General features: G+C 38.8%; 1 protein-coding gene and 2 non-coding genes across 3 annotated transcripts; all 3 read right to left on the reverse strand.

The window, feature by feature from the left end:
* Positions 1–1,682: 1,682 nt before the first annotated feature.
* RPS3A (ribosomal protein S3A) lies at positions 1,683–9,616 on the reverse strand. Its single transcript, XM_004469808.4, has 6 exons — positions 9,432–9,616; positions 8,569–8,672; positions 7,880–8,067; positions 6,657–6,865; positions 5,898–6,007; positions 1,683–5,767 (listed from the first exon to the last, which is right to left on the reverse strand). The coding sequence occupies exons 1-6, from the start codon at positions 9,491–9,493 to the stop codon at positions 5,646–5,648; spliced, it is 795 nt and encodes a 264-aa protein (XP_004469865.1). The 5' UTR covers positions 9,494–9,616; the 3' UTR covers positions 1,683–5,645.
* LOC111766899 (small nucleolar RNA SNORD73) lies at positions 6,281–6,348 on the reverse strand. Its single transcript, XR_002798829.1, has one exon. It is a non-coding gene; the product is annotated as a small nucleolar RNA SNORD73 (small nucleolar RNA).
* Positions 7,195–7,268, reverse strand: LOC111766898 (small nucleolar RNA SNORD73). Its single transcript, XR_002798828.1, has one exon. It is a non-coding gene; the product is annotated as a small nucleolar RNA SNORD73 (small nucleolar RNA).
* Positions 9,617–25,829: the final 16,213 nt, after the last annotated feature.

The following is a 25,829-nucleotide window of genomic DNA, read 5'->3' on the forward strand; positions in this document are numbered from 1 at the left end:
CTAAAGACATTTTTGTTTGTCACAACTGCATCTAGTGGGTAGAGGCCAGGAATGCAGCTAAACATCCGACAATGCTCATGCCAGCCCCTCACAACAGAATTATCTGACCTAAAATATCAGTGGTGTCAAGGTTGAGAAACCATGATCTAGGAACAAAGGAAATTGTTTTCCTCCATTCCTGGGGTCTAGGGTGTTATCTCCCCAGGGGCCAGTATGGCTGCTTTCCCTCCACTGCCACAGAATTAGTCTGACTCACCCAATACCTACTTCATTTTTTCCCAATCATCCCTTCTTTCACCCACATCTTTTGTCCTGATTACTAGCCAGGAAGTAGTGGGAGATGAGTCTTTTCTGAGGATTGCCATATACAGTGCCCAAACTACCTTACTCAGGTGTGTGGGAAAGGATAAGGGTAATAAGAGTCAGAAGTCTTTTTAATGCTCAACAATGTCAGCTCTGTGGATGGTAAGTATATTGCACACCTGAGTCTATTCCATCAGCACCACCAAGACCAAGACATATTTTAGGAAAAGTATTGGACTTCAAAGAAAGAGAAAATTGTTTGGCCTTTAGCCAAAACGAGGAAGTGGCTTTTCATTGTAAGTGCTTTGTGCTAGTACAGTTAAGATATTCGAAGAACATGTGAGCCAAGGATTTTATATCCAGGTTTTATATTCAGAAGTGGCTTTCAGGTATAAAGTATATTGACAAACTACTCAACATGCAAGAACTCAGGGAATATTGTTGCTATGAGAACTTCCTGAGAAATCTACCAAAAAACAAGCTTCAAATCACCAAAACAGCTAGTCATCAACATAAGCAGTGGTGTTAAACATAGTTACTTGTAGCACTAAGACTAATTGAGGGGAGAGCAGCTGTAGCTCAAGTTGTTGAGTGCCTGCTTCCCCTGTATGAAGTCCTGGGTTTAATCCCTGGTATCACCTAAAAAAAAAAAAAAGACTACATGAGGGCTAAGTGGGAAAGAATGTAAGTAATGGCTCTTTGTTCAAGAAACAAAAACATAATACAACTATTTTAAAAAACTATGTAAACACAGTACAACTAGGCGGCAGACTTGGCCCAGTGGTTAGGGCGTCCGTCTACCACATGGGAGGTCCGCGGTTCAAACCCCGGGCCTCCTTGACCCATGTGGAGCTGGCCCATGCGCAGTGCTGAAGCGCAGAGTGCCCTGCCACGCATGAGTGTCCCCTGCATAGGGGAGCCCCACATGCAAGGAGTGCGCCCCATAAGGAGAGCCGCCCAGTGCAAAAGAAAGTGCAGCCTGCTCAGGAATGTCACCGCACACACGGAGAGCTGACACAACAAGATGATGCAACAAAAAGAAACAGATTCTCATGCCTCTGACAACAGAAGTGGACAAAGACGACGCAGCAAACAGACACAGAGAACAGACGACTGGGATGGGCAGGGGGGGAGGGGAGAGAAATAAATAAATCTTTTAAAAAAAAGAAACATAGTACAACTATAAAAAGTTAGTGGGTGAGAATGGGGAAAGCATATTTTAACAATTTGAAGCTTTTTGTGGATCCCAGAAAAGATAATGTCCTTAGAGGTAATCATTCCTTTGCATGTAAACCTATTATAGGTAGGTGACCGGTCTCCTGATGATGCCTTGATCTGGACACTTTAATGCCTTCAGAACTGCAAACCTTTAAGAAAAATTTTAAACAAATCAATTTTATTGATACATATTAATGAAGCATACAATCCATCCAAAGTGTACAATGGTATCTGGAATATTCAGTTGTGCATTCATCATTTTAATCATTATTAGGCATTTTCATTATTCCAAATTTAATAGAAAAGACAAAAAAACCCCACAACTTACTACCTCTCAATCTATGCTTCCCCCGTCGTACACAGCTGCTAGTTTCCGTCTCTCTCGTTTATTTGTATTTTGTAATAAGACATATATGCAATATTACTCATATTTCATGAGGTTTCACTGTTACATAGCCCCATGTTATATTTTTTAGCTTTCCTTCTGGTAATAGACTTTCCCTTTCAACCACTGTCATACCCATATAATAGCTCTGCTAGTTATAAATTCTTATGTGCTTACACCATTTCCATTAATTTCCAAAGATATTTTTTAGGGAAGTGGACGTAACTGAACTGATGGAGTATCTGCCTACCATATGGGAGGTCCAGGGCTCAAACCCAGGGCCTCCTGGCCCGTGTGGTGAGCTGGCCCACATGCAATGCTGCCATATGCAAGGAGTGCTGTGCCACGCAGGGGTGTCCCCAGCGTAGGGGACCCCCACGCACAAGAAGTGCATCCTGCATTGAGCCACCCCACATGAAAAAAATGTAGCCTGCCTAGGAAAGCTGATGCTAGATAAAAAAGACAGATTCCCAGTGCCACCAAGAGTGTAAGCGGACAGAGAGAAGGGGACCGGGACAGACACAGACCAGAGGAGGTGAGGGCATGGAGAGAAATAATCTTTACCTGCACAATCCTAACTGTATTTATCCTTTTGTGTCTGGATTGCTTCACTCAACATGTCCTCCAAGTGCATCCATGTTGTCGTATGCTTCATTTCATTTCTTCTTACCACTGCATAACATTTCCAACTTATGTATACACAATTTATCCATTCATTGGCTGATGGACACCTGGATTATTTCCATCTTTTAGAAAGGTCTGTTCATATCACTGCTTTTGAGGAGGTCCCATTTATCTAGTTTCCCTTTTGTTGCTCGTGCTTTGGGTGCAAAACCCAAGAAACCACCATCTACCACAAATTCTTTAAGGTATTTCCCTACATTTTCTTCTAGTAGTTTTTAACCTAGTATATTTCTATTATAAAAGCCAACACATTTCTGGTATATTGCTCCCAGCACCTTTTAGCAAACTAAAACACATGTATCAAATCTTTAAAAATTGCTCTTGATAATTATATTGGTAGTATTGTTATTTTGACACTATTGTGCATGTAACATGGGATAAAGTAAATGAATTATTGTGGGGTATTACAGCTCTATCATCCACTGTGTCCTTCAGAACTAGATTCTCAATGTTAAAGGAGATAACAAAGTAAAAACTATGGTCTGAATTTGACATGGGATTATCGACAAACTTGATGTATTTGATCTTAAATTTGTTTTTACCTTAAAGAACACATATAAAGGTGCTATAGTCCCCTAAAGAGGCCTTGTAATAGTAACCAGTCCAGTAGGACTGAGTACCCTTAGTGCCCAGACAGTGGTCTAAAAATACCATTTCCCACTAAAAGAAAAGGATGCTTCTTGATTCAGGTCTAGGGTGAGACTTAAACACCATGTCATAACAAAAAGCAAAAAGTTTTCCAAGATTAATAGGGTTTAAAGAAACTTGGGACCCATCCTGAAGCTCCCACTAGTCAAAGATCTGAGAATCAGAAAAGATAACTGCAGTGGAAGAAGTCCATCTAATACATTTAAATCTGAGTTCATAATACCAATAAAACTAATTAGTAGAAATTAAAAACCAAAACACAAAAATTTTGATGAAGAAAAAGATTACATATTTCGCCAAGTAGATGTGAAACTTAAATGGGAAATTTCTAATTGCCCCTTATGAAAGTTTATTCAGATATAGCGGATCAGAACTTGATTACGGGTAACTTCTTACTAAATGATGCCTAGCCTCAAAGCATCATGCCACTTATATAAACAAATCAGTCTCCACCCTTTACACCCAACTTCTGCCCATACAGGAATAAGACCCTGTCATTGAGTTTACAACTAAGTCAACTTTCGGTAGTACATTAGAGTATCTGCTTCAATATGGCATATTAATAGGGAGCATAATTCATTCCTTTGTTCAACAAATATTGGACTCCTAGGCACTGGGGATTGTAGCAGTTATAAAGCAAAAAAATCAGTCCTTAAAGAGGAAAAAAAAATCAGTCATGGAATTTTCCTAGTAGAGACAAAACCAAGTATGGAAACAATAAAGGAAAAATGGGAATTCTGGGTGTGGAGGGATACAATTAATAGGATGAAACTTATCAAAGAGTCCCTGTGGTCATCTATGTGAAGAATCTTCCAAGCAGTGGGAAGACAAGCATAAAAACCCTAACTCAAGAATGTTCCTACAGGGAGTGGATATAGCTCCAAGTGGTTAATCACCTGCTTCATCCTGAGTCCAATCCCCAGTACCTCCTAGAAAAAGAATGTTCCTAGAATGGTTAAGAAATAGGATAGTTGGGTTAACAGGTTGGGAAGGGGAATAACATACAGTTCAGAGCTAAGATCACAATGGACTTTCTGGGCAAACTGACCTTTTAAAATATACTTCAGTGAAGGAAGCAGAAAGATCATGCAATGACAACAACTCAGATGGTGGTAATGGGCTTGCTCCAAAGTGAGAGTAATGGAAGTGGCAAGAGATGGTTAGATTTAAAATACTCTGGACTACAAGTGATAAAGATGCCCAGAGGATTTTTGGCCTAAACAATTGGAAGGATGGGTAAAAATGTAGAGAACAAGAATACTAGTTTAGACATGTTAAATCTGAAATGACTATCTGATATTCAAATGGAGATAATCAAGTAGACAGTTGCATAGACAATTCAAAATGGTTAGAAACATAAAAATCTGAGCTACCGGTTTATTTAAAACCAAGAAAGAAAATATTTATGGAAAATATAAATAAATGCCTACAGCCCTAAGTGCTAAGTTTTAGGGCCTTAAACACCAATTAAAGGTCTGAGATGAGAGAGTAGCCAGTGAAGTGGGAGCAAAACCCGAGGTCCTGGAAGACAGTTAAGAATAACACAGGAAGGAGAACACAATCAACCTTCAAACGATGCCAGTAGAGGTGAAGTAAAATGGAAGTTGAGAATGGACTACTAACACTCTTGAGAGCAGCAGCTTCCCTGGAGTGGTATGAGGGAAAGTCTAACTGCAATGGATTAGAAGATAATTGGCTATTGTAAGAGGGTTAAAATAAGGTGGAAACCTGCAAGGGCAGAGTATTTCAATTTGTATTATGGGAGTCCTAGAAGGAAAAGTGATGCATTTGAGAACTGCTGAAGCCATAAGGTTGATCAGGCAAGAAGGCCTGAGATCTAAAAGTGTAAAGGTAAGTCTTAGCACAATTCATCCAGTGAAGAGGGAAGAAAATAGAAACACATGCATAGATTACAAGGTAGAATTGGTAAGGTCCTTTTCTCATCTACTTAGATATTACAGTAAGCAGGGTCACTCAGCTCAGCAACAACATGGAAAAGCTGGAGGTTTGAGGAGGTAGTAAACAGAATGGGCAAGTAATTAGATAAGGAAATACTGGGTAGTTGGCAGCACTGAATTTAGTTAACAGGAGACCAGTAACCATTGTGCTTCTCTAGCCAAATTCAGCTTCTCAGTACAAGTGCACAGTAACACTTAAATGTAAGCCATGTGAAGAAAGGGCTTCCTTTCATTAACCATCTACATAATACTTCCATTCTAAATTACAAGAACTTAGAATGGCAAATGATATCCCTTTCTCAATTACTTACCAAAGGGCCATAGAAAAAATTCATACACCAGATCGAGCTTTCACTATCAGAACACTTGATATACCAAACTGTTAAGACTATTTAAAGCAAACCATCACAAATAAGACATTTTATTTGCCACTTTTAAAAGGGTGAATTTTAAACAGATTCTTGGACTGGTGGCTCATATCCATCAGCTCGTTCAACTTTAGCACCTGTCTCATCTCCAGTTGCTTTTCCAGAACTACTACCTTCACCGTGAAGCTCCATGAGTTTTCCCACTAAAAGGGAAAAGAAAACATTAGGTGTATAGTATTTGGAGGCCATCATTTGGTCTCAAAAAAAAAAACAACCCAATATATTTCCTACATTTTTTCTTTCAGGAATCACATGATTTTGATTTTCACTCACATTCAAACTTGGGCTTCTTCAGCATTTTTACTTTTCTAACGAACACATCATGGAGAGGATAGATAGATTGGCAGGCCTTTTCTATGTCTTTACCAATGCTATCTGGAATCCTGGAAATCAACAGTAAAAACAGTTAAAAAAAAAAAAGTCTCAGACCGCACATAAAAGTAGTTTCTTCTAAAAAAAGCCTTAGAATAAGCTCATACTTATAATATCTACCTCCTTTAATTCACATAAATCCTCATTATTGCCCCTTTATAGATAAATGTTAAATGATGTCTCATACATAGCTAGTTAGTCGTAATGTTAGTTATTTGAGCCTTCCAACTTTCCAAGTCTTATGCCTTTTCCCTTACTACCTAGCCAAATCCAGATTGCATGGGAACATCAGAAAAATGTTAAGTTATCAGTGTACATCAGCTGGGACCGAAACATTTTCTCATCATGTATTCCCATACATTACAGATTGTGGAGGGCTTTGTCTAACCGGTTTATTTTCTAATTAAGGCAAAAGCATTTCCTGTTCTTCAGTCTCACTAACTGCCAAGGGATGGGATATCTTCACCAAAATAAAGAAACCATACCAAATTTACTATACACTTAACATTTCCACTTAAAGGGATTATAACTAGAAGTATTCGGTGACAGGGTTTAAATACAGGCCAGGATTCACTATCCTGACTCACATCTTTCCATCATCTGAGGGAGAATCAGATTCAAGGCTGCACTGAGGGAAGAAAATAGAAATGACACACTTACAATTTATTGACGACTTCTTTCAAGTCATTTGTCTGCACCTCTCGGGTCATGATTTCCATCATCTTCTTCCGGATTTGGCGGACCTGTTGATGCTGGGCATATGAGGTCTTCCGAATCTGATTGTTGCGTTTTTTAGTAAAACCAACACAGAACAGACGAAGCAAATAACCATCGGTGGTTTTGACATCAACATGTGCTTCAATCATAGTCTACGGAAAAAAAAGATACTGTCTCATAAAACATGTCCTAACACAATCAGTTTTCATCCCTCCAACAGAGAAAAACTGGAAAAACTAACATTCCTTATACAATATAAAGTATCCATAAATACTAAGTTAGCGGAACAGACTCCCTCTCCCTCCTCTAATACTTTTCTCTATCCCCATTATCAAGCATTCAATTTTATAATTAAAATCCATAGTTAGTAGTCATATTATCATCTATATTTAAGAAACAAAAATTATCTTAAGGTAAGGATAAAAACTGAATTGCCTTCTTTGCATTTTATAAATCTTATACTTTTAAAAAACCCTAGGGGAATGTCAGAAACAAATGTTACGGTATAATCAGTATGTTATCATTTGGGACCGAAACATTTTGTCATCATTCATCCCCACATACATAATATGCCCATGCTGGGTGATTAGGCAGACCAATAAACATCAGAACCAATATAATTACTTCCTGCAATAGAGTTAACATTTATCGAGTGCTCTTTACATGGAAGCACTGTGCTAACCATGTTTATGTGGATCTTTAAGAGGAAATCAAGGCTTCAAGCTTAACTGATTCTGCACTAGGGACACAATTTGGAAATGGAGATTTCAACCTGATAGCAGAGGTATGCCACTCCGATTATGCTATATTACCAGAGACAATCAAAAGACCAGTCAACCTTTCTCTACCAAAAAAAAAAAAAAAAAAATCACGAGAATTTGAAGTGCAAAGACACACCAAACACAGGCAAACGACCCACATGCACCCACAACTTTCTCAAACAGCCACTAATTCACACAACAATGCAAACTCACTTTGATGATAACCAGTTATTAATACTGGGATTCAATTTAAACAGATAAATTGATGGCAGTTGTTGACTATTATTGCTCAAGCTCAGCAGTGCCAAGCCCAGTGTTAGCATTCAAAAATACCAAGAAACATCAAGGGTATGCCATGACATCCTTGTTCATGCACCACAGACTCTAATGAACTTTATGGCTCACCTGCCATTTCTTGACCATGGAGCACATTTTGTCACGGGTAAGATCCATGCCATGGAAGTTGGTTAGGCAGTTTTTGCCCTGCACATCCTCAGTAATTAGCTTGAATTTTCTAAATGCAACTTCATCATTCTGTAGATCAGCAAGGCTTACTTCAAAAACACGACCCTTAAGGCCATCAGATGCAATTTCTACAAAACAAGAATCAATTCTCATTAACATTAGGAATCACAATAACAAAATCAAGCCTACAGAGATCATTTCCATGTATACAAGTTAAGCTTAGGTAAATTATGAAGACCTTAACTTTTGTTATTCAACCCACATGGACATCAATGACTTATTCAGAGTGCTCATAAAAATGACCTATGGGAATGGAAGTGGTTCAAGCAGTTGGGTGCCAACCTGCCACATGGGAGGTACCAGATTCAGTTACTGGTGCCTACTAAATTAAGATGAGCCGGCAACGACTGCAAACAAGCAGACAGATGATGGAGATTTCTGCGGGGGAATTTTTAAAACTCTTAAAAATGCCTAGTTAAAAAAAAAAAGAAAGAAAAAGCAACGACCTATGCACATTTTCTGAGTTCTGAAAGCACCACCTTTTCTTCCACAACACCAGACAAAAGCTACAACTAAGGACTGACATTTCCCTGAAGTCTCCCACCACAGGACCAACTTGTGATACTCACTGGTTCCTTGAGTCCTTGTAACTAGTGTTTTCCCAATATTTCTTATATTGAACATCGCTGGTGCTTTCACATCATACCAATCTTTTTTAGAAAATGGATCGACCCTGGATTTAAAAAAAAAACAAACACAAAAAGTTTGCTTAAGTTTCATTACAGATCACCTAATTTTCATTCAAATAAGACCGTTAATATTTTCTAAATATTTCTAAAAGCTTAAACGACGAACTGGAATTTAGACATTAGAATAAACTTTCCCTCAGTGGAGGGTCACAAATGGAAATCAAGCTGTTGGCACTATGTCACTACAGACCAGATACTCACACCACCCCCCTCGTTCCTTCCCCTACACAGGTAGTACTGCCAGCAAGTAACATACACACGTCGTGAACTTTATCAATACTTGATGGCACGGACCCAAAAGGGCCTCGCATTACCCTAAAAGGTACCCTAGGAGGAGCCCCCAGGTTCCCAGGGGCCCAAAGTGATGGGGGGGGGGGGGTGCAGGGTTCTGGAGAGACAGGAATAGACAGTGCTTTACAAAACTCCTGATACTGGAGAGGTACCAAATGCCGGAGCAGTCTACTAAGTTAGAACCCACAATAGAGAACACGCTGGCCCTGAGTCGTGGCGGCAATCGGCTCAAACGCGGAGCACGCCAGGCTCAGGAAGTCAAGCGACGGCTGCCGGGCGGCCGCGACGCAGCTCCCAGATCGGCTCCGCCGCGGTCATCAGTGCACCAACGCGACCCGGGCGGCGCAATCCGACTGGCATCAGCGCCATCCGGCCCACGCCGCGACCTAGAACCCGCCCGCCGATTCTAGCTGGACCCCAAAGAGCGGGGATCCACGACGATCGCCACTCACACTTTCTTCTTTGCTCCCTTTTTGCCACCTTTCGTAAGGCGCTTGTTCTTGCCAACCGCCATGGTGCTGCTCAGAGAGCCAAAAGGGTGGAAGTACAACTCGCGCGAGAACTTAGGCTTACGGGGGCGGGCCGCGCTGTCTACGTGACCTTCGATCTTGCGCGCTTCCGGCCTCAAGAATATCGCGACAACAAAGACACGCACACGTTTGACGGTAGCTGAGACAGCGCCGTCTTGTGTGAGGAGGTCGCGCAGCACCGGGCCTTGCGCTCGGGAGGCGTGCGGCCTTTATTCCAAGCTGAACTTGCAGTCTTTTAGGTCCGAAACTGTTTCTTCTGAAAAGAATGGGCTTTGGAATTAAACAGAGCAGATGTAGATTCAAATGCTGTTTTGAACAGCCTACGCTTTAACTTTTAACCTGTAAGATGGGGATCATATTAGCTACTTCATGAAGATGTTAGGATTAAATGAGTGTAAGGCCTGGGATACTGTGATGTTCTGTTTGTTGTTACGGGTGCTGGTTAGATAAGTAGCTTCACTTTCATCCAGTTTATACACTTACTATGTAGAGAGAAAGTTTAAGTTTTTTTGTTGTTTTGCTTTTGCTTTTAGTGAAGCAAACTATGCTGATTTTTGCTCTGAGGCACCATGGATCCAGTGTTCCCAGATATTTTGAATTTCCAAGAAAAGCCGGAGATGCACATTTTTTGTGAAACCTCAAAATTTTTCAATTTTTGCAACTTATTGAAAAGAAATTTTTTTTTTAGCTATAGGGTTTTAACAAACCACATCCTGGCTAAATGTGCCAAGCTCGCCCATGTGTGTAGCCCCTGGAGAGCTTCTGTTCTACACAGCTTGGTACTTAGCCAGTGATGTATGAGTTCCTTGTCTAACTTCCCCTCTGGCAAAACATTGCACCCCAAACACCAAGAAGCGAGAACTCCCACTCCCACTGCCTCCGGCAAACTTTTTATATCCTAAGATCCCTTCCAGACCTTCTAACCCTGAACCCCTATCTTGCATGACATCCACCACCCTCCGAGACAATATTCCTAAATCTCTAATCTGATCCTGAAATCTTTTAATACAAAATCCTCAATTGCCTGCACGATGAAGTCAAAGACCTTAAGTGGGCCTACAAAACCTCCACAACTTTTCTTATCTGGCCCTACCCATTTTCATGTTTCATTTTCAGCACCTTATCCTCCATCTCGTACCCTTTTCCAGCCATCTGGAACTATTTATAATTCCCTGTACTAAACAGGCTTCTCTTGCCTTTTTCCTCATCAGCAGGCAAATACCTGTGCATTTTCAGAACAGCTCAGCTTTGTTTCTTCTTTGTATAAGAGATCGATTCCCTAGGCAAACAAGCTTTGCTTTATTCTGTTCCCAGGGCACCTAGCTCTAACTTGTTAGTTACTTGATTAAATGTCTTCCTCTCTGTGAGCAGAAGAATAGATTTTTTTTTTCTTATTTGTGCCCCATGTTTTATATAGTAGGCCCTCAAAATATTTTGTTAAATAAACAAGAGATCAGGCTACATCAGTGGTGTTTCCCAGTCCTTTGGATTTTGTGGATTGTTACAAATTTTTAAAATAATTTCGAGAACCAACAGGACTGCTATTTTCAAATTTTGCCAAACTATGAAACAAAAGCAAAAAAGACTGCGATTTATTCTGAGAGTCATCTCATTTGTTTTCATTCCCGAAACACATTTATTTTGTTACCCCTCAAGCTTTCACTCTTCACTTCCTTTTTTAAATTATAAGTATTACTTTATAATTTTTTGAAAGGTAGACATTTTTGAAAGATGGCCTTTTTGGATACAGGATTCTTGGTTATCTGTGTTGTTGTTTAAGCAGTTTTATTCACATACCATACATTCATTCAAAGTGTATAATCAATGGCTCTCCGTATAATCAGTCATCTCATTTAAAAGTATATTTTGACTCAAAATTTAAAAAATTAAGAACATATTCTCTGAACAGCCCTTTTAAGTGAATAAATTAGCTTTTATGAAAAACTATATAGACCTTATTTTTCTCATCTTACTGCAGACTGGTGAACACTCCTGACCAGGGGAAATCAATCAGTCCTTCCAAATATAATATTGAGTCTACTAAACTCTATGTAAAACTCTACCTATAGTAACCTTGACTAACTTTACTCCATAGATGGCAGTTCACTAGTTTTAAAACTTTCGCAGTGGAAAATGTTATAGACCCCCAGACAACTGTCACCAGAATAAAAACCAAACTTGCCTTGTTCCTGATTCCTCTTTCTGCCCAAGAGTGAAAAAGCCACAGGGGAGATATTAATGAAGTCAGCTGCATCTGGTTTATTCTAACCATAACAGCACCTAAGGGATTCATCAGGCTTATGTATTTCAAACCACAACCTTGTTTTGTAGTAAAAGCTTTAAGAAAAATTCATATTTCCCCAATACTGTTTCATTAAATAGTGCAATCATCAGTTTTAATTTAATTATATTGAAGACAGCATAGGGGTATGTAAAATGTTTGTTGGGTCTCCAACATCTTTTTAAATATTTTTTTTATACAGCCATCTTTTAAACCTCAGATAGAATAAAATAAAGTAGAAAAATATCAGAAATGTTATACCCAGTAAAGTATAATATTAGTTCATTAATTTTCTTTTTATTTTTGTCTAACCTATTCATTCATACATTGAACTTAAATTTTGATTTTTATGTTTTTTATTTCTATAGACATTCAATTTAGTTCTTTTCCAATATGTCGTGTCACTTTTGAATAGTTTCTTATTTTCTGCAGCCATCTTCAAGCTTATCTTTTATATATTTAAACCACATGAGTAAATATGTTTTGCAGTCATTATCTGATAGTTCCAGTACCTGAATTCTCGGCCAGTCTGTTTCAGTTGTCTACCTTTTGTAGACAGGTTTTCCATCATGGAGTCTACTTTTCCTTGTGTTCCAAGTTATTTTTGTGTACTGACCATTGCATTGGAAAAGTTGTTGTCGGTTTAGGATGAAAGTATCTTTGTTCAGAAAGGATATTCGTATCTTTCTGCCAGGTTCCTGCAGGCTTACCTTTCCAAGACTACTTTACTTATTTATTAAAGATTAATTTTTTATTTATTTCTCCCCCCCCCATTGTCTGCTCTCTGTGTCGACTTGTTCTGTGTTCTTCTGTGTCTGCTTGCACCCTCGGTGGTAACAGGAAACTGCATCTCTTTTTTGTTGCGTCATCTTGCTACGATGGCTCTCCGCATGTGCGACACCACTCCTGGGTGGGCTGCACTTTTTTCATGCAGGGCGACTCTCCTTGCAGGGCACACTCCTTGCATGTGGGGTTGCGTGGCATGGCACTCCTTGCACACGGCAGCTCTGACGTCAGCCAGCTCACCTTATAGGTCAGGAGGCCCTGGGTATCGAACTCTGGACCCTTCCATATGGTAGGCAGATGCTCTATCAGCTGAGCCATGTCCGCTTCCCCAAGACTACTTTAAACCAAGTTTAAGGTATTAAGCTTCCTAAACAACCAGGCTACAATTCCTTATGGGGCAGTTCAGTTCTGGATCCACCTCTTACCCTGAGAATGTAACCCATTGGGTTCCTGGCTTATTGAGGAGAAGTTCCCCTGTTAGACTCCATAATTTCTAGGGACCCTGAGGTTGGATTTCTGTCCCTGTAACACTGTTTGTCTGAATAAATTTTCCAGTTTTCTGGAACCAAGACATATTCTTAAGGCAAAAGTAGCTTGGTATTTGTTTACCTTGTGTTTACCTAGTTTATTTCCTTTTATTCTGTTCTGTTTTGACCAGGTAATTCCTTACTAAAAAGGTAGCATTTTATTTACTTATTTTTAAAAAGATTTCTTTCTTTTTCTTTCTTTCCTTCTTTCTTTCTTTCTTCCTTCCCCCCTTATTGTTTGCTCTCTGTGCCCATTCACTGTGTATTCTTCTGTGTCTGCTTGTCTTTTTAGGCAGCACTGGGAATCGATCCTGGGACATTCCAGAGCAGGAGAGAGGTGCTCAATCTCTTGAGCCACCTCAGCTCCCTGGTCTGCTGCATCTCTTATTGTGTCTTCTCTGTGTTTCTTTTTGTTGCGTCATCTTGCTGTGCCAGCTGTCCACTTGGGCCAGCTTGCTTTCACCAGGGGGCCCTGGGAATGGAACCCTGGACTTCCTATATGGTAGATGGAAGCCCATTGCTTGAGCCACATCCACTTCCCAAAGATAGCATTTTTTAAAATTTTTAAATTTTTTATTTTATTTTCCCCACCCCCGCTCTCCTTTTTTTGTCATCTGTCCATTCACTGTGCGATCTTCTGTATCTATTTCTCTTTTTGTCTTTGCTTCTCGTCTTCCTCCTCTAGGCTTTACCAGGATTTGATCCTGGGCACCTCTGATGTGGAGAGAGGTTCCCCGTCAATTGCACCACCTCAGTTCCTGGTCTCTGCTATGCTTCACCTTGACTCTCCCCTTTATCACTCTTGTTGCATCATCGTCTTGCTGCGTGACTCACTTGCACAGGCACTGGCTCACTGTGTGGGCACTCGGCTTGCTGCACGGGCACTTGGCTCGCCACATGGGCACTGGCTTGCCATGCGGGCACTGGCTCACCACGTGGGCATTTGTGTGGGCACTCAGCTTGCCATGCAGGCATGCTTTCTCTTCTTCTTTTTCACCAGGAGACCACAGGGATTGAAACCAGGTGCTTCCATATGGTAGGTGGAGGCCTTATCACTTGAGCCACATCCACTTCCCCCACAGATAGCATTAAATAGCATTTTGGTTCAGAATCTTAAGGTATTGATAAATAGGTTATTTATTTAGCTGATGGTTAGAAATATCTCCCATGGATGCAGAGACTTGAGAAAATCTTGTTTTATTATTTTAAATTTTATATTCCACATTTTATTTGTCATCCTTATAAAATAAATGCATATTTTGAAGTATCTTTATTGATGACATAATCTAAAATGTTTAAATGATATTACTAAATCCTAACCAGATTGTAGTGAAACTACTGTGCCCTCATGTTTTTTTGTTTGTTTTTTTAATACCATTTTTTAAAAATTTATTAATTTCTCTCCCCTTCCCCCCTCCCTAGTTGTCTGCTCTCTGTGTCCATTCATTGTGTGTTCTTCTGTGACCGCTTCTATCCTTATCAGTGGCACCAGGAATCTGTGTTTCTTTTTGTTGCATCATCTTGTTGTGTGCAGCGCCATTCTTGGGCAGGCTGCACTTTCTTTTGCGCTAGGCGGCTCTCCTTATGGGGCGCACTCCTTGCGTGTGGGGCTCCCCTACACAGGGGACACCCCTGCACGTCAGGTCACTCCTTGTGTGCATCAGCACTGCACATGGGCCAGCTCCACACGGGTCAAGGAGGCCTGGGCTTTGAACTGCGGACCTCCCATGTGGTAGGCAGACACCCTATTTCTTGGGCCAAATCTCCTTCCCTGCTCCCTCATTTGTAGCTGTTAGTATTTTATATTTATGAACTATTTGAAAAGTAATTTTCAATATGATTCAAAAGCCATAAAAGTGTTTAACATCATCTGAATATATATCAAACGGAAATAATCCAAATGTGTAAAGATAATATTCAATCCTGAGATCAGAAGATTAGAAATAACCTAAGTGTTTTACAATAAGGAAATGGTTAAATTAAGATACATCCACTTGATAGACTATGCACCATGATAAATTATGGATATGAACATTCTTAAGATACATGGAAAATATTTCTGATAAAGTAGTCAGTGCAGGATATAGAACTTTATGTATGCCCTAATTATATTTATGTAAAGGACAAATACAGTGGTAAAAAGACTGGAGGAAATATATCAAATATTAGAAACTTTACTAATTTAAATCTCCCAAATTGTTTGGTAAGCCTATCCCTTCCAGACTTAGAAGAAATCAATGTAGTTGTACTAGGGTAGTATTATAGTTTTTTCTTCTGTTCTTGTCACGTTTCCTTTGATATTAAGTGTTAAGTTTATAATTTTAAATGTAACATTATCTTGTATAATGATGATAGTTGCACAATTCTGTGACTACACTAAAAAATCTCACTGAATTGTACACTTTAAAAGGGTGAGTTTGATGGTATGTAATGTATCTTAAGCTGTTATTTTTTGAAATTAAATATATAACTTCTAAAGAGAATATTATTTATGAAATATCCAGTGTTTGACCATATTTTTAAATAGTCAATCCTACAATCTTTTTTTTTTAAGATTTTTATTATTTTTTTTATTTCTCTCACCTTCCCCCACCCCCAGCTGTTTGCTCTCTCTGTCCATTCGTTGTGTGTTCTTCTGTGTCTGCTTGTACTATTGTCAGCGGCAGTGGGAAACTGCATCTCTTTTTTGTTGTGTCATCTTGCTGTGTCAGCTCTCCATGTGTGTATTGCCACTCCTGGGCAGGCTGCACTTTTTCACGTGGGGCGGCTCTCCTTACAGGGTTCACTCCTTGCACGTGGGGTTCCCCTACGCAGGGACACCCCTGTGTGGCACGGCACTCCTTGCGCACATCAGCACTGCACAAGGGTCAGCTCACCACACGGGTCAGGAGGCCTTGGGTTTGAACCCTGGACCTCCCATGTGGTAGGTGGATGCTCTATCAGCTGAGCCAAATCCACTTCCACAATCCTACACTCTTATAATCACATATTATACTGTCTGGCTACATCGTTTGTCCTTCCAACTCTCTCCATTGCTACCAACACACCTGTCCTCCCTGCTCATGGAGACCTCCATTCCTGTTGGTACTTCATTTTTTCCCAGTCTGTGGCACCTTCTGACCTTACTTCCTTTCCTTCCCAACCTGAAGTCCTTCGTTGTTCATCTCAACAACATACTTTCTCACCAAAATGCTGTACTTCTTTGCAGCTTATCCTCCTCCATCCCTGCCCAGGAAACTAAACCTAGTTCAATACTCAATCCACCTTCTATGCCCTCCCACTCCCTCAGTTTTTTTCACTCCTTCTTTATATATCTTCATGCCCTGTGTAGTCTTCTCCCACTTTGACTCTGGGCTTGACCACATGGTTTGCTATTGCAAGGGGACTTTAGCAACTACAAGTCAAGGAGGGGCTTTAAAAATACTGGCATCCTTGGATCTTGCTCTGTCTTTCTGCTCATTAGAATCTGAGCCTACCAGGTTAAGAAGCCTGAGCTAGCCTGCTGGAAAATGAGAGATCATTTGAACCAGCTGGTTCATTCATCATAATGTCCTCCAGGTTCATCCATGTTGTTTTATGCTTTCCAATTTTATTTCTATGTACTTTTCACTTTTATTGAGAGCATGCCAATAATCGTGTGAGGGAGTAGGGCAGACATTATTATCTCTATTTCACAGTGACCTAAAACTCAGAGGAATTCAGTGACTTCCCTGTGTCTGCACAACTAGTAGGTAAGAAAGCTGGGATTGAAGCCATGTCAATTAATTCCAAACCCAGTTTCTTTTCCACCATGTTACATGGTTTCACAGCTTTTGAGAAGGTCTCAAAATAAAGATATATCGAGAGGATAGAGATCACTGTGCATGTAGATAATACCATTTAGTGTCTACTACATGTCAAGACCTGTGCTAGACTTCTAATGTAGACTGTCTTATTTGATCCTTACAGTAACCATAGTGGTAGGTATTATTCCCATTTACTGGTGAGATACCAAAGACAAGATAAAAGTGAACTAATCTGACCAAAGTTACACAACTGGTGACAGTGCAGTGCCTTGAAATGAGGTCTGACTTCAAAACCTATGTTCTTTCCTCTACCCGAAATTGTCCAGAGCAAAGCAAACCAGACACAAAGGACAAATACTAAATACTGTGTGGTTGCGTTACTATTAACCAAATATATTGTGTAATATAGTGGATGATTCAAAAAAAATTTTTTATTTATGCATCCAGTACATTTAATTGAGAAATGTATGTTTTTATTCACCTGTCTTTTCTTTTTCTTTTAAATTATTGTCTATATTTTCAATTATTGAATGTACAAAATAAAATTTAAAAAATACATAGAATAGTGATTATTTTCTATTGCTATTATTTCAGGCATTGAGCATACATACCGTCAACCAAGGTGATATTTAAATAACCACCTAATATTTCTAAGAACCTTGAAATATGAACTCAGAATGATTTTCTCTTTTTTGCTGCTTAAAAAACACAAAAATACATATTTTCTATTCTTATTCCTGTTTCTGCATTTTTCCTTCCAAGTAGTTGCTAAAATGAGAAGTGGTTTAAGTAATTTAAGCCCCTGGTAGTTACACTGGGGAAAAAAACAAAAAACAAAAAAAACTCTACAAAAGATAGAAACCTTTGTTATATTGTGGCAACGGGAGAGAAAGTTAACCTAATGAAAGTCCTAATCTAGTAGTAGAATTATTTTCATGATCTCAGTTCATTTCTTTTAGCCCTACAACAACCTCATTATTAACTGAGGAAACAGACTCAGTGATCTGGCAACTTGTTCTGAACTGCACACAGCTGTAAGTCGTGGAACTGGAATTCAACCCAAATTTGATGGCAGAGGTTAAGCTTTTTCCTCTAACAAATTCCCATGTGACACTTATCTGCTGGTTTGGGATTTAAGAACTATGGGGCAAGTCTGTTCTACTTACTATCCATTATCTCTAAATTTGTATTCAATTTGGGTTTGGAAACAGCAGCATATATTGGTGAGGGAACAAACCAGTTTGCCCCTCTTGAAACACACACCCATTTTGTGCACAAAAAAAAAAGAGCAATAAAAAGACATGAGATATATAGAAAACCAAAAAGTAAAATGGCAGGTGTATATCCAATGATTTCAATAATAACATGAAAGGTGAATGGATTAAACAATCCAATTAAAAGGCAGAGATTGTCAGGCTGGATGGAAAAAAAAAACGAGATCCAACTCTATACTGTTTGTAGGAGGTAGATTTTAGATTCAAGGATACAGACAGATGGAAAGTTGAAGGATGGAAAAAGATAAATCATGCAAACAGCAACCACAAAAAAGCTGTTGTGTCTATATTACCGTCAGACAAAATACTTTAAATTAAAAGAAAATGTTACTAGATATAAAAAGGGACATTTTATAATGATAAAAGGGAAGACATAAAACTTATAAGCATACACACCTAAGAGAGCCCCAAAATAGATGAGGCAAACACTGACACAAATGAAGGGACAATTAAAAATAATAGTTGGAGACTTTAATATTCCACATTCAATATCATATAGAGCAACAGGGCAGAAAATAAACAAGGAAGTAGAAGATATTAGCAATACTCTAAAAGTTGCTGTTTTTAACAAGTGAACCTAATGGACATCAAAAGAGTACACCAATCCCAAAGCGGCAGAATATACTTTCTTTCAAGTGCACATGGAACATTCTCCAGGGTAGATCATATGTTAGGCCATAAAAAAAATTTCAGTAAGTTTTAAAGGATAGAAATAATACAAAGTATGTTTTCAGACCACAATAGAATGAAATTACAAATCAAAAACAGAAAGAAACTTGGGAAACTCACAATAATCAATGGCTCAAAGAATAAATAAAAATTGAGACTCCAGAAATAAACATCTATGGACAACCGGTTTTCAAAAAGGGTACTAAGACATACAATGGAGGAAAAGAGTAGTCTGTTCAAAAAACAGTGCTGGTACAACTTGATAGCTGTATGCAAAAGAATGAAGTTACTTCATAAAAATTAACTTAAAAATGTATCAAAGGCCTGAATGTAAGTGCTGAAACTATAAAACTCTTATGGGGCAAATATTCTTGACCTTAGATTTGCCAGTGAATTCTTAGATATGACCACTGACAGCACAAGCAACAAAAGGAAAAATTGAATTAGACATCATCAAAATTAAAATCTACCATGCTTCCAAGGACAATATCAAGAAAGAAAAGACAGGGAAGTGGATGTGGCTCAATGATAGCGCTTCCACCTACTATATGGGAGGACCCAGGTTTGATCCCTGAGGCCTCCTGGTGAAAAAAAAAAAAGAAAAAGAGAAAGTGTGCCACGCAGCCAGCCAGTGCTTGTGCAGTGATCCAGTGCCCATGCAAGTGAGTCACACAGCAAGATGACGATGCAACAAAAGAGAGACAAAGGGGAGAGTCGAGGTGAAGTGCAGCAGAAACCAGGAACTGAGGTGGTTCAGGTGACAGGGAATCTCTCTCCACATCAGAGTTCCCCAGGATCAAAACAAATCCTGATGAACCCTAGAAGAAAAAACAAAAACAAAAACGAGAAGACAAAAAGAGAACTAGATACAGAAGATCACACAGTGAATGGACACAGACAGCAAAAACAGGAGGGTGGAGGAAGGGGGTAAGGAGGGTAAAAAGGAAGAAAAGACAACCCATGATAGAAAAGAAAATATTTGCACGTCTTATATCTGATAAAAGACTGGAAGATGGAAAATATAAAGAACTCTTAAAACCAATAGACAGATAACCCAATATAAAAATGGGCAAAGGATCTGAACAGACATTTCTTCAAAAAAGTTATTCAAATGGCCAATAACCACATGAAAAGATAATCGACATCATTAGGCAGGGAAATGCAAATCAAAATCACAGTGAAATACCACTTTACACTCACTAGGCTGGATATAATAAAGACAAGACAATAGTAGGTGTTGGGGTTAACATGGACAAAGGGGAACGCTTGTGCACTGCTGGTGGGATTGTAAAAATGGTGCAACCCCTTGGGAAAACAGATTAGCAGTTCCTCAAACTGTTATCCATAGTGTTACTATATGACCCACCAGTTCCATTCCCAACTATATACCTAAAAGAAATGAAAACATATGTCCACACAAAAGCTTATATAGGAATGGTTATAGCACCATTATTCACAGTAGTCCAAAGGTGGTAAAAACACACACACACACAAATTTCCATCACACATTAATGAATGTGTGAGCAAAAAATGATATATCTATACAAAGAAATATTATTCAGTCATAAAAAGGAATGAAATACTGATAAATACTATAACATGGATGAAATTTGAAAATGTTATGCTAAGTGAAGGAAGTCAATTACAAAAGACCTTATGTCATATGATTTTATTTATATGACATGTCCGGAATAGTCAAATGCAGAGACAGGCAGTAGGTTAGTGGTTGCCTAGAGATGGGTTTAGGTTGGGGCGGGGCAGGGTGTTGGATGGTGGGGATAATAGCTAAAGAGATTTTTTAAAGGCAATTAAAGTGTTCTAAAATTGTGGTGATTGTTGCACATATCTGCAGATATACTAAATTTTTAAAAATTGTGTGATTTATATAGTTGAATGTTATATGAATTATATCTCAATAAAGCTGTTTTTAAAAAATAAGTTAGAGACTTTTTTCCCTACGGTATATCATTGCCAAAATTTAGAGTTTAGAGTTCGTTTGGTAGTTATCGAGCAGCAAAACGACACAATTAAAACTCTGTTTTAAGAAATCTATCTGGCATGATTGGAGGGAAGATGAACTGGAGGCATAGGACCTCTTACGATCTGAGTCTCTTGAGACTTTCTATTAGGAAGTAATAGAAGGAATGGAGAAACACATGGAAGCCTGTATTTGCTCCTTAGTTTTCTGTTATTTCTATCCCACCTACAACTGGATTTCCTCCATGGCAGGAGTTGGCAGATATATAACAGTATCCTTCTGATACAGGCATACCTAGTGCTTCCGCAAGGAAGACATTAGACCAGGAAATATCAGACAGTCTAACATGTTCGTTTTTGTTTGTTTTTTTTTTTTTGGTTGTTGTTAAGCAATGCATTTATATTATTTGCTTTCTTAGTCTATATCTGTCTGGCCTACAATAAGCAGCAGCAGTCATTTACTGATCATCTGCTAAGAGGCTTATACTTATTTTATGATTGGCTCATTAAGTCCTTTTTACAACCCTGTGAAGTGTTACTTATGTCCTTTTTGTGGAAGACTAAAATGGGGCTCAGAGAGATTAAGAAACTTGCCCTTAAAGGAATGGGGAGTTGGAATTCATACTTGACTCCAAAGTCTGTACTCAAAAGAAGGAAAAGGAATAAAAGTTAAAATTGAGAAACACGGTGCTTTTGCCACTCTAACCATGTCACTAATCCATGTGAGTTTATCATAGTCTTCTCTCAGAGTAACCAGTGTAAACCTATTAGTTTTTTGTAAATTTGAAGGTATTTATTTTAACCAGTTTTTTAGGGATTGACAAAAATACTTTTTTGAGGTACATCTTTTCTAAAAATGTTAAGCTTGTCCATTACGGTCTGGGAAGGATAAAACCACAGAGCATAGTGGGGTTGAGGGTCCCTACCAGAGCTGGACTTTCATGACACAAACTATCAGAGAAGATTTGGGAGCTAAGACACTGGCTGGTCAGAGGTGGAAACTGCAGTTATTTGGTGGGAGTCACTCTGTTATCCTCTTAAGAGCTCATTTCAGGGGATCTTGGGAAAGGAAGAGAAAGGATAACTTTCGGAGCATGGAGGCAGACGAGCCTTGGCACCAACGTGGAAGATGAAGGAGCCGTATCTTAAAGATGGACTAGGATCATATTCTTTTTTTGTCCATTTCCCTCTTGACCCCTCAGCTTTTGGCAAAATCGTATCTAAATGTTTCACCCTGATTTAACTGGGCCACAGGGAGTTAAGAGGAGAGCACTATCCACCTTGGACCAGAGTCTAAGGGGCGGGGTGGAATAAATCCCCATGAGGCCGACGTGGTGTGGCAGCCCTTACTGTGAGCAATTCCCAAAGGAAAGGAAAACCCAGGAGACCAAAGTCAGGACTCCAAAGTTGGGGCGAACCGGTCCAGCCACTTCTCACCGTACATTCTTCCTTGCTCCATTGGAGAGATAATAAAACATTATTTTAAAAATATTAAGAAAGCCAGGCGTTCCTTATTCATTTACCTTAGAACAATAATTTTCGAACTGCAGGTCATGAAATCAATTTAGTGGATGCCAATCAGCACTTGTTTTTAAATGAAATAAAATAGAAAAGAAACTCTCGAGTATTTAGAGAATTTAATGATCATTTCATAAAACTTTTTTTTCATTTGAAACAAAATAAGTGTGTGTGTGTGTGTGTGCTTGATCAACACGTAAAATGTGTTTCTTACTGTGGGTTATGATCAGAAAAGTTTGAAAAACACTGCTAGAAATACATATCTAATAAAATTAGTTAGCTAAACTCGGAGTTATTGAGGAAAAAAATGGGGTTGTTATGTTTTTTTTTTTCATTTTAGAATTTGTACACACAGAGATTCTGTCCTTTAGTACACGTAAAAAAATAACCTCCCTTTTTCATGCTTTCATTCAGGAATTTTGCACTATTTAATAGTTCCCACTCTGTCAACATCTTTTGTTTGGTCTGCCAGGAATGAAGACACAAATGTGCCGGTGCCTTTAGGTGCCTGGAAATAGCATCTCTGGTGGGACTCAAACTCCTTTAACCTCTTTACTTCTTTGAATAGGAAAGGTTGAGTCCTACACGCGTTCCACTGTGGCACGATTTACCCAAGTTTGCTGATGGACGGGGACAATGTGACTCCTTGTGGGTCAGTAATCTCTCAGACAACAGAATACTAGTCATCACAACTCTGTGGTCCGTGTGGTCTTTATTGTGATGTCGGATAAGCCCAGGTGTCATTGCATAATGTACATAATGCCCCCTCACACGCACCTTGCCCCCACTAAGTTCAAGTAGTAGTATCCATACAATTAATTTTGACCCTTAATCGTATGGAAACACATGTAACTAAACTGTTTCATAACTAATGTTAATTCACTTATCCCCCACATTTTTCATCATTTTTGTTGGTTGGAGAAGTTGTAGGTTTTCAGAAAAATCATGCATAAAATACAGCATTCCCATATACCACCCTATTATAATTTCATCACTTTTTTTTTAAAGATTTATTTTTTATTTATTTCTTTCCCCTCCCCCCTCATTGTCTGCTCTCTGTGTCCATTTGCTGTGTGTTCTTATGTGTCCTTTTGCATTCTTGTCAGCGGCACCAGAAATCTGTGTCTTGTTGTGCCATCTTGCTGCATCAGCTCTGTGTGTGTGGCAGCACTCCTGGGTAGGCTGTGCTTTTTTCACATGGGGCGGCTCTCCTTGCAGGGCGCACTTCTTGCACGTGGGGCTCCCCTACTGGAGGACACCCCTGCGTGGCAGGGCACTCCTTGCGCACATCAGCACTGCACATGGACCAGCTCATCACACAGGTCAAGGAGGCGTGGGGTTTGAACCACGGACCTCCCATGTGGTAGGCGGATGCTCTATCAGTTGAGTCAAATCTGTTTCCTAATTTGATCAGTTTTTAAATTTGGTTTACAACCTAAGTGTATAAATGTCTGTTTCCTTCTAGGTTATCACAGAAGGACAATGGCACCCTGTTATGACTTTCTGGCTTGAAAAAAAAGTAGAGTTGTTTTGTTTTGCTTTACCAAAACAGGTAAACAAAATTAACTATCTCTTCAGTGTTATCTGTCAAGATTAATTAGGTTATAGGCAATTTAAAGGAATATTAAGGAAATCTCAATGAAGTAAAATTAGATCTCTTTGAGTATAAATAATTGATTTGCAGACACCCCAGATGACTAGTCTAAACCAATCATAATTTTTCTATCCCCTTGCTAATAATTGATTACAAAGTCGCCATGTGACCAATTCTGTCCCAGTTCTTAGAACTACTTTCTCAATACCAAGAATTGTCTTCTTCTCTAGGGGTTGACATGTCTAGGTATAACGTAAAGAATTTTTGCAATTACAGTATCTTGCTAGTATCTGAGAATGAAGCTGTTGTCAAGAATGGCAGAGGGAAAGGATAGAAGAAACCTGGATCCTTGGCAATGAAACTCCATTTACCTGCCCTGCGCTACCTCTGGACTTCCTTGTTAGGTGACATAATAAATTTCCTTATTGTTTAAGTATTATTCACAGTTTGAGTACATTTTATTAATTATTCACAAGGAATGCATTCTAACTGACCTACTGACCTTTAGTGTCACTCAATAACACTGATTTTCCCCAGGTGTAGGTAAAATGCTTTCTTTAACTCATCCTTTATTTTCCAGTGGAGGATATTCTTCCAGCCTATGGTGAATACACATGGTTCCAAAAGTCTAGAAAGTCTCCCAGGTGCCAGGTCCTTGACCTCTTATTAGGATTAGTTGGTCAAGAGTTGCTATTTTCTTTGTTTCAGCCAGTTCTTCCACTGACCTCTAATACAGACTTGTGCCAATTTTGAGAAAATTTCCCCCTTAACACAAAGCATAAAAAAATTCACAGATATGTGCCCTGTTTCTGTTACCTAAACTCCTGCTTAAATTCTGAGCTCTTTTTAAAAATAATTGTTTTATTTATTTAATTTTTTAAGAGGCACTGAGGATTGAACTGGGAACCTCATACATGCAAGGCAGGTGCCCGACCACTGAGCTATACCTGCTTCATTCTGACCTCCCTTGATGAGTCTGCTTGGATCAGTTTTTGAACCCATGCTGCCCTTTTGCCTGCATTACTGACCAAAGTAGAAAAGTCTGCTTCCAAACTTAACGTTTAAAAATTCCTTAGTCTTTAAGCCTCACCTGCCTATCTGAATTCCTGACCAATTGCTCCTCTGACTTTCGTTGGGTATCTTCATGAGTTTTCAGTTTTGCTGTTAGTTTACATAAAGCATAGTAGAACATATTTATAAAAGGAAATGAATAGCTCAAAATGCATTGGAGAGGTATTTTAGCAGGAGTGACCACACATGGTTTCATAGTTTCTTACACTATTTTTTCTTTCTTTAGGTACAGAGAATTTATGGGCTGTTAACGTTGTATGTTCTGCATGAACTGTTGTAAAAGTTTCAAATGCATATTTAATATCTTTTTTTTAAGTACCAAAGATTCCAAGGAGAGAGGAGAAATTAACCAGAAAATCTTATTTCAAGAGCAACTATTGTTAATTAAAATATCATTACAATTAGTTCAGTATATAAAGCTAACTTCTCTAATAAAGCTATTTGTCATTTATAGAGAGCAACCCATTAACCTGAGTAATCAACTCTGGTTTCCTTTCAGTTCCACTTAGCCAGGTTTTGGGTGAGGCCGAGATTTTTCTCTGACTTGTGTTTTGTAAAATCTGTTTTATGTGTATTACACATATAAAAGAAGCTAAGTGTATAACACAGGGCCTTTATTTTTATGTATTAACTGTGTGAAATTTAATTTCCTACCCATGAAAATATTTTTCCTTTTAATTATTATCAATTAGATTCTCTTTTTCTTCTTGAAATATACTCTTGAATTATGTTCCTACTTCTTACAAAATTCTATGAAACTCTTTAGTATGTGTTATGAAAACATTAGCCTGGATCCAGATCTCCAAAGGATTTTTTTAAAAAAGTAATTTATCATTAA

This window comes from Dasypus novemcinctus, chromosome 1 (genome assembly GCF_030445035.2).
Source record: "Dasypus novemcinctus isolate mDasNov1 chromosome 1, mDasNov1.1.hap2, whole genome shotgun sequence".
In the NCBI taxonomy this organism is placed as follows: domain Eukaryota; kingdom Metazoa; phylum Chordata; class Mammalia; order Cingulata; family Dasypodidae; genus Dasypus; species Dasypus novemcinctus.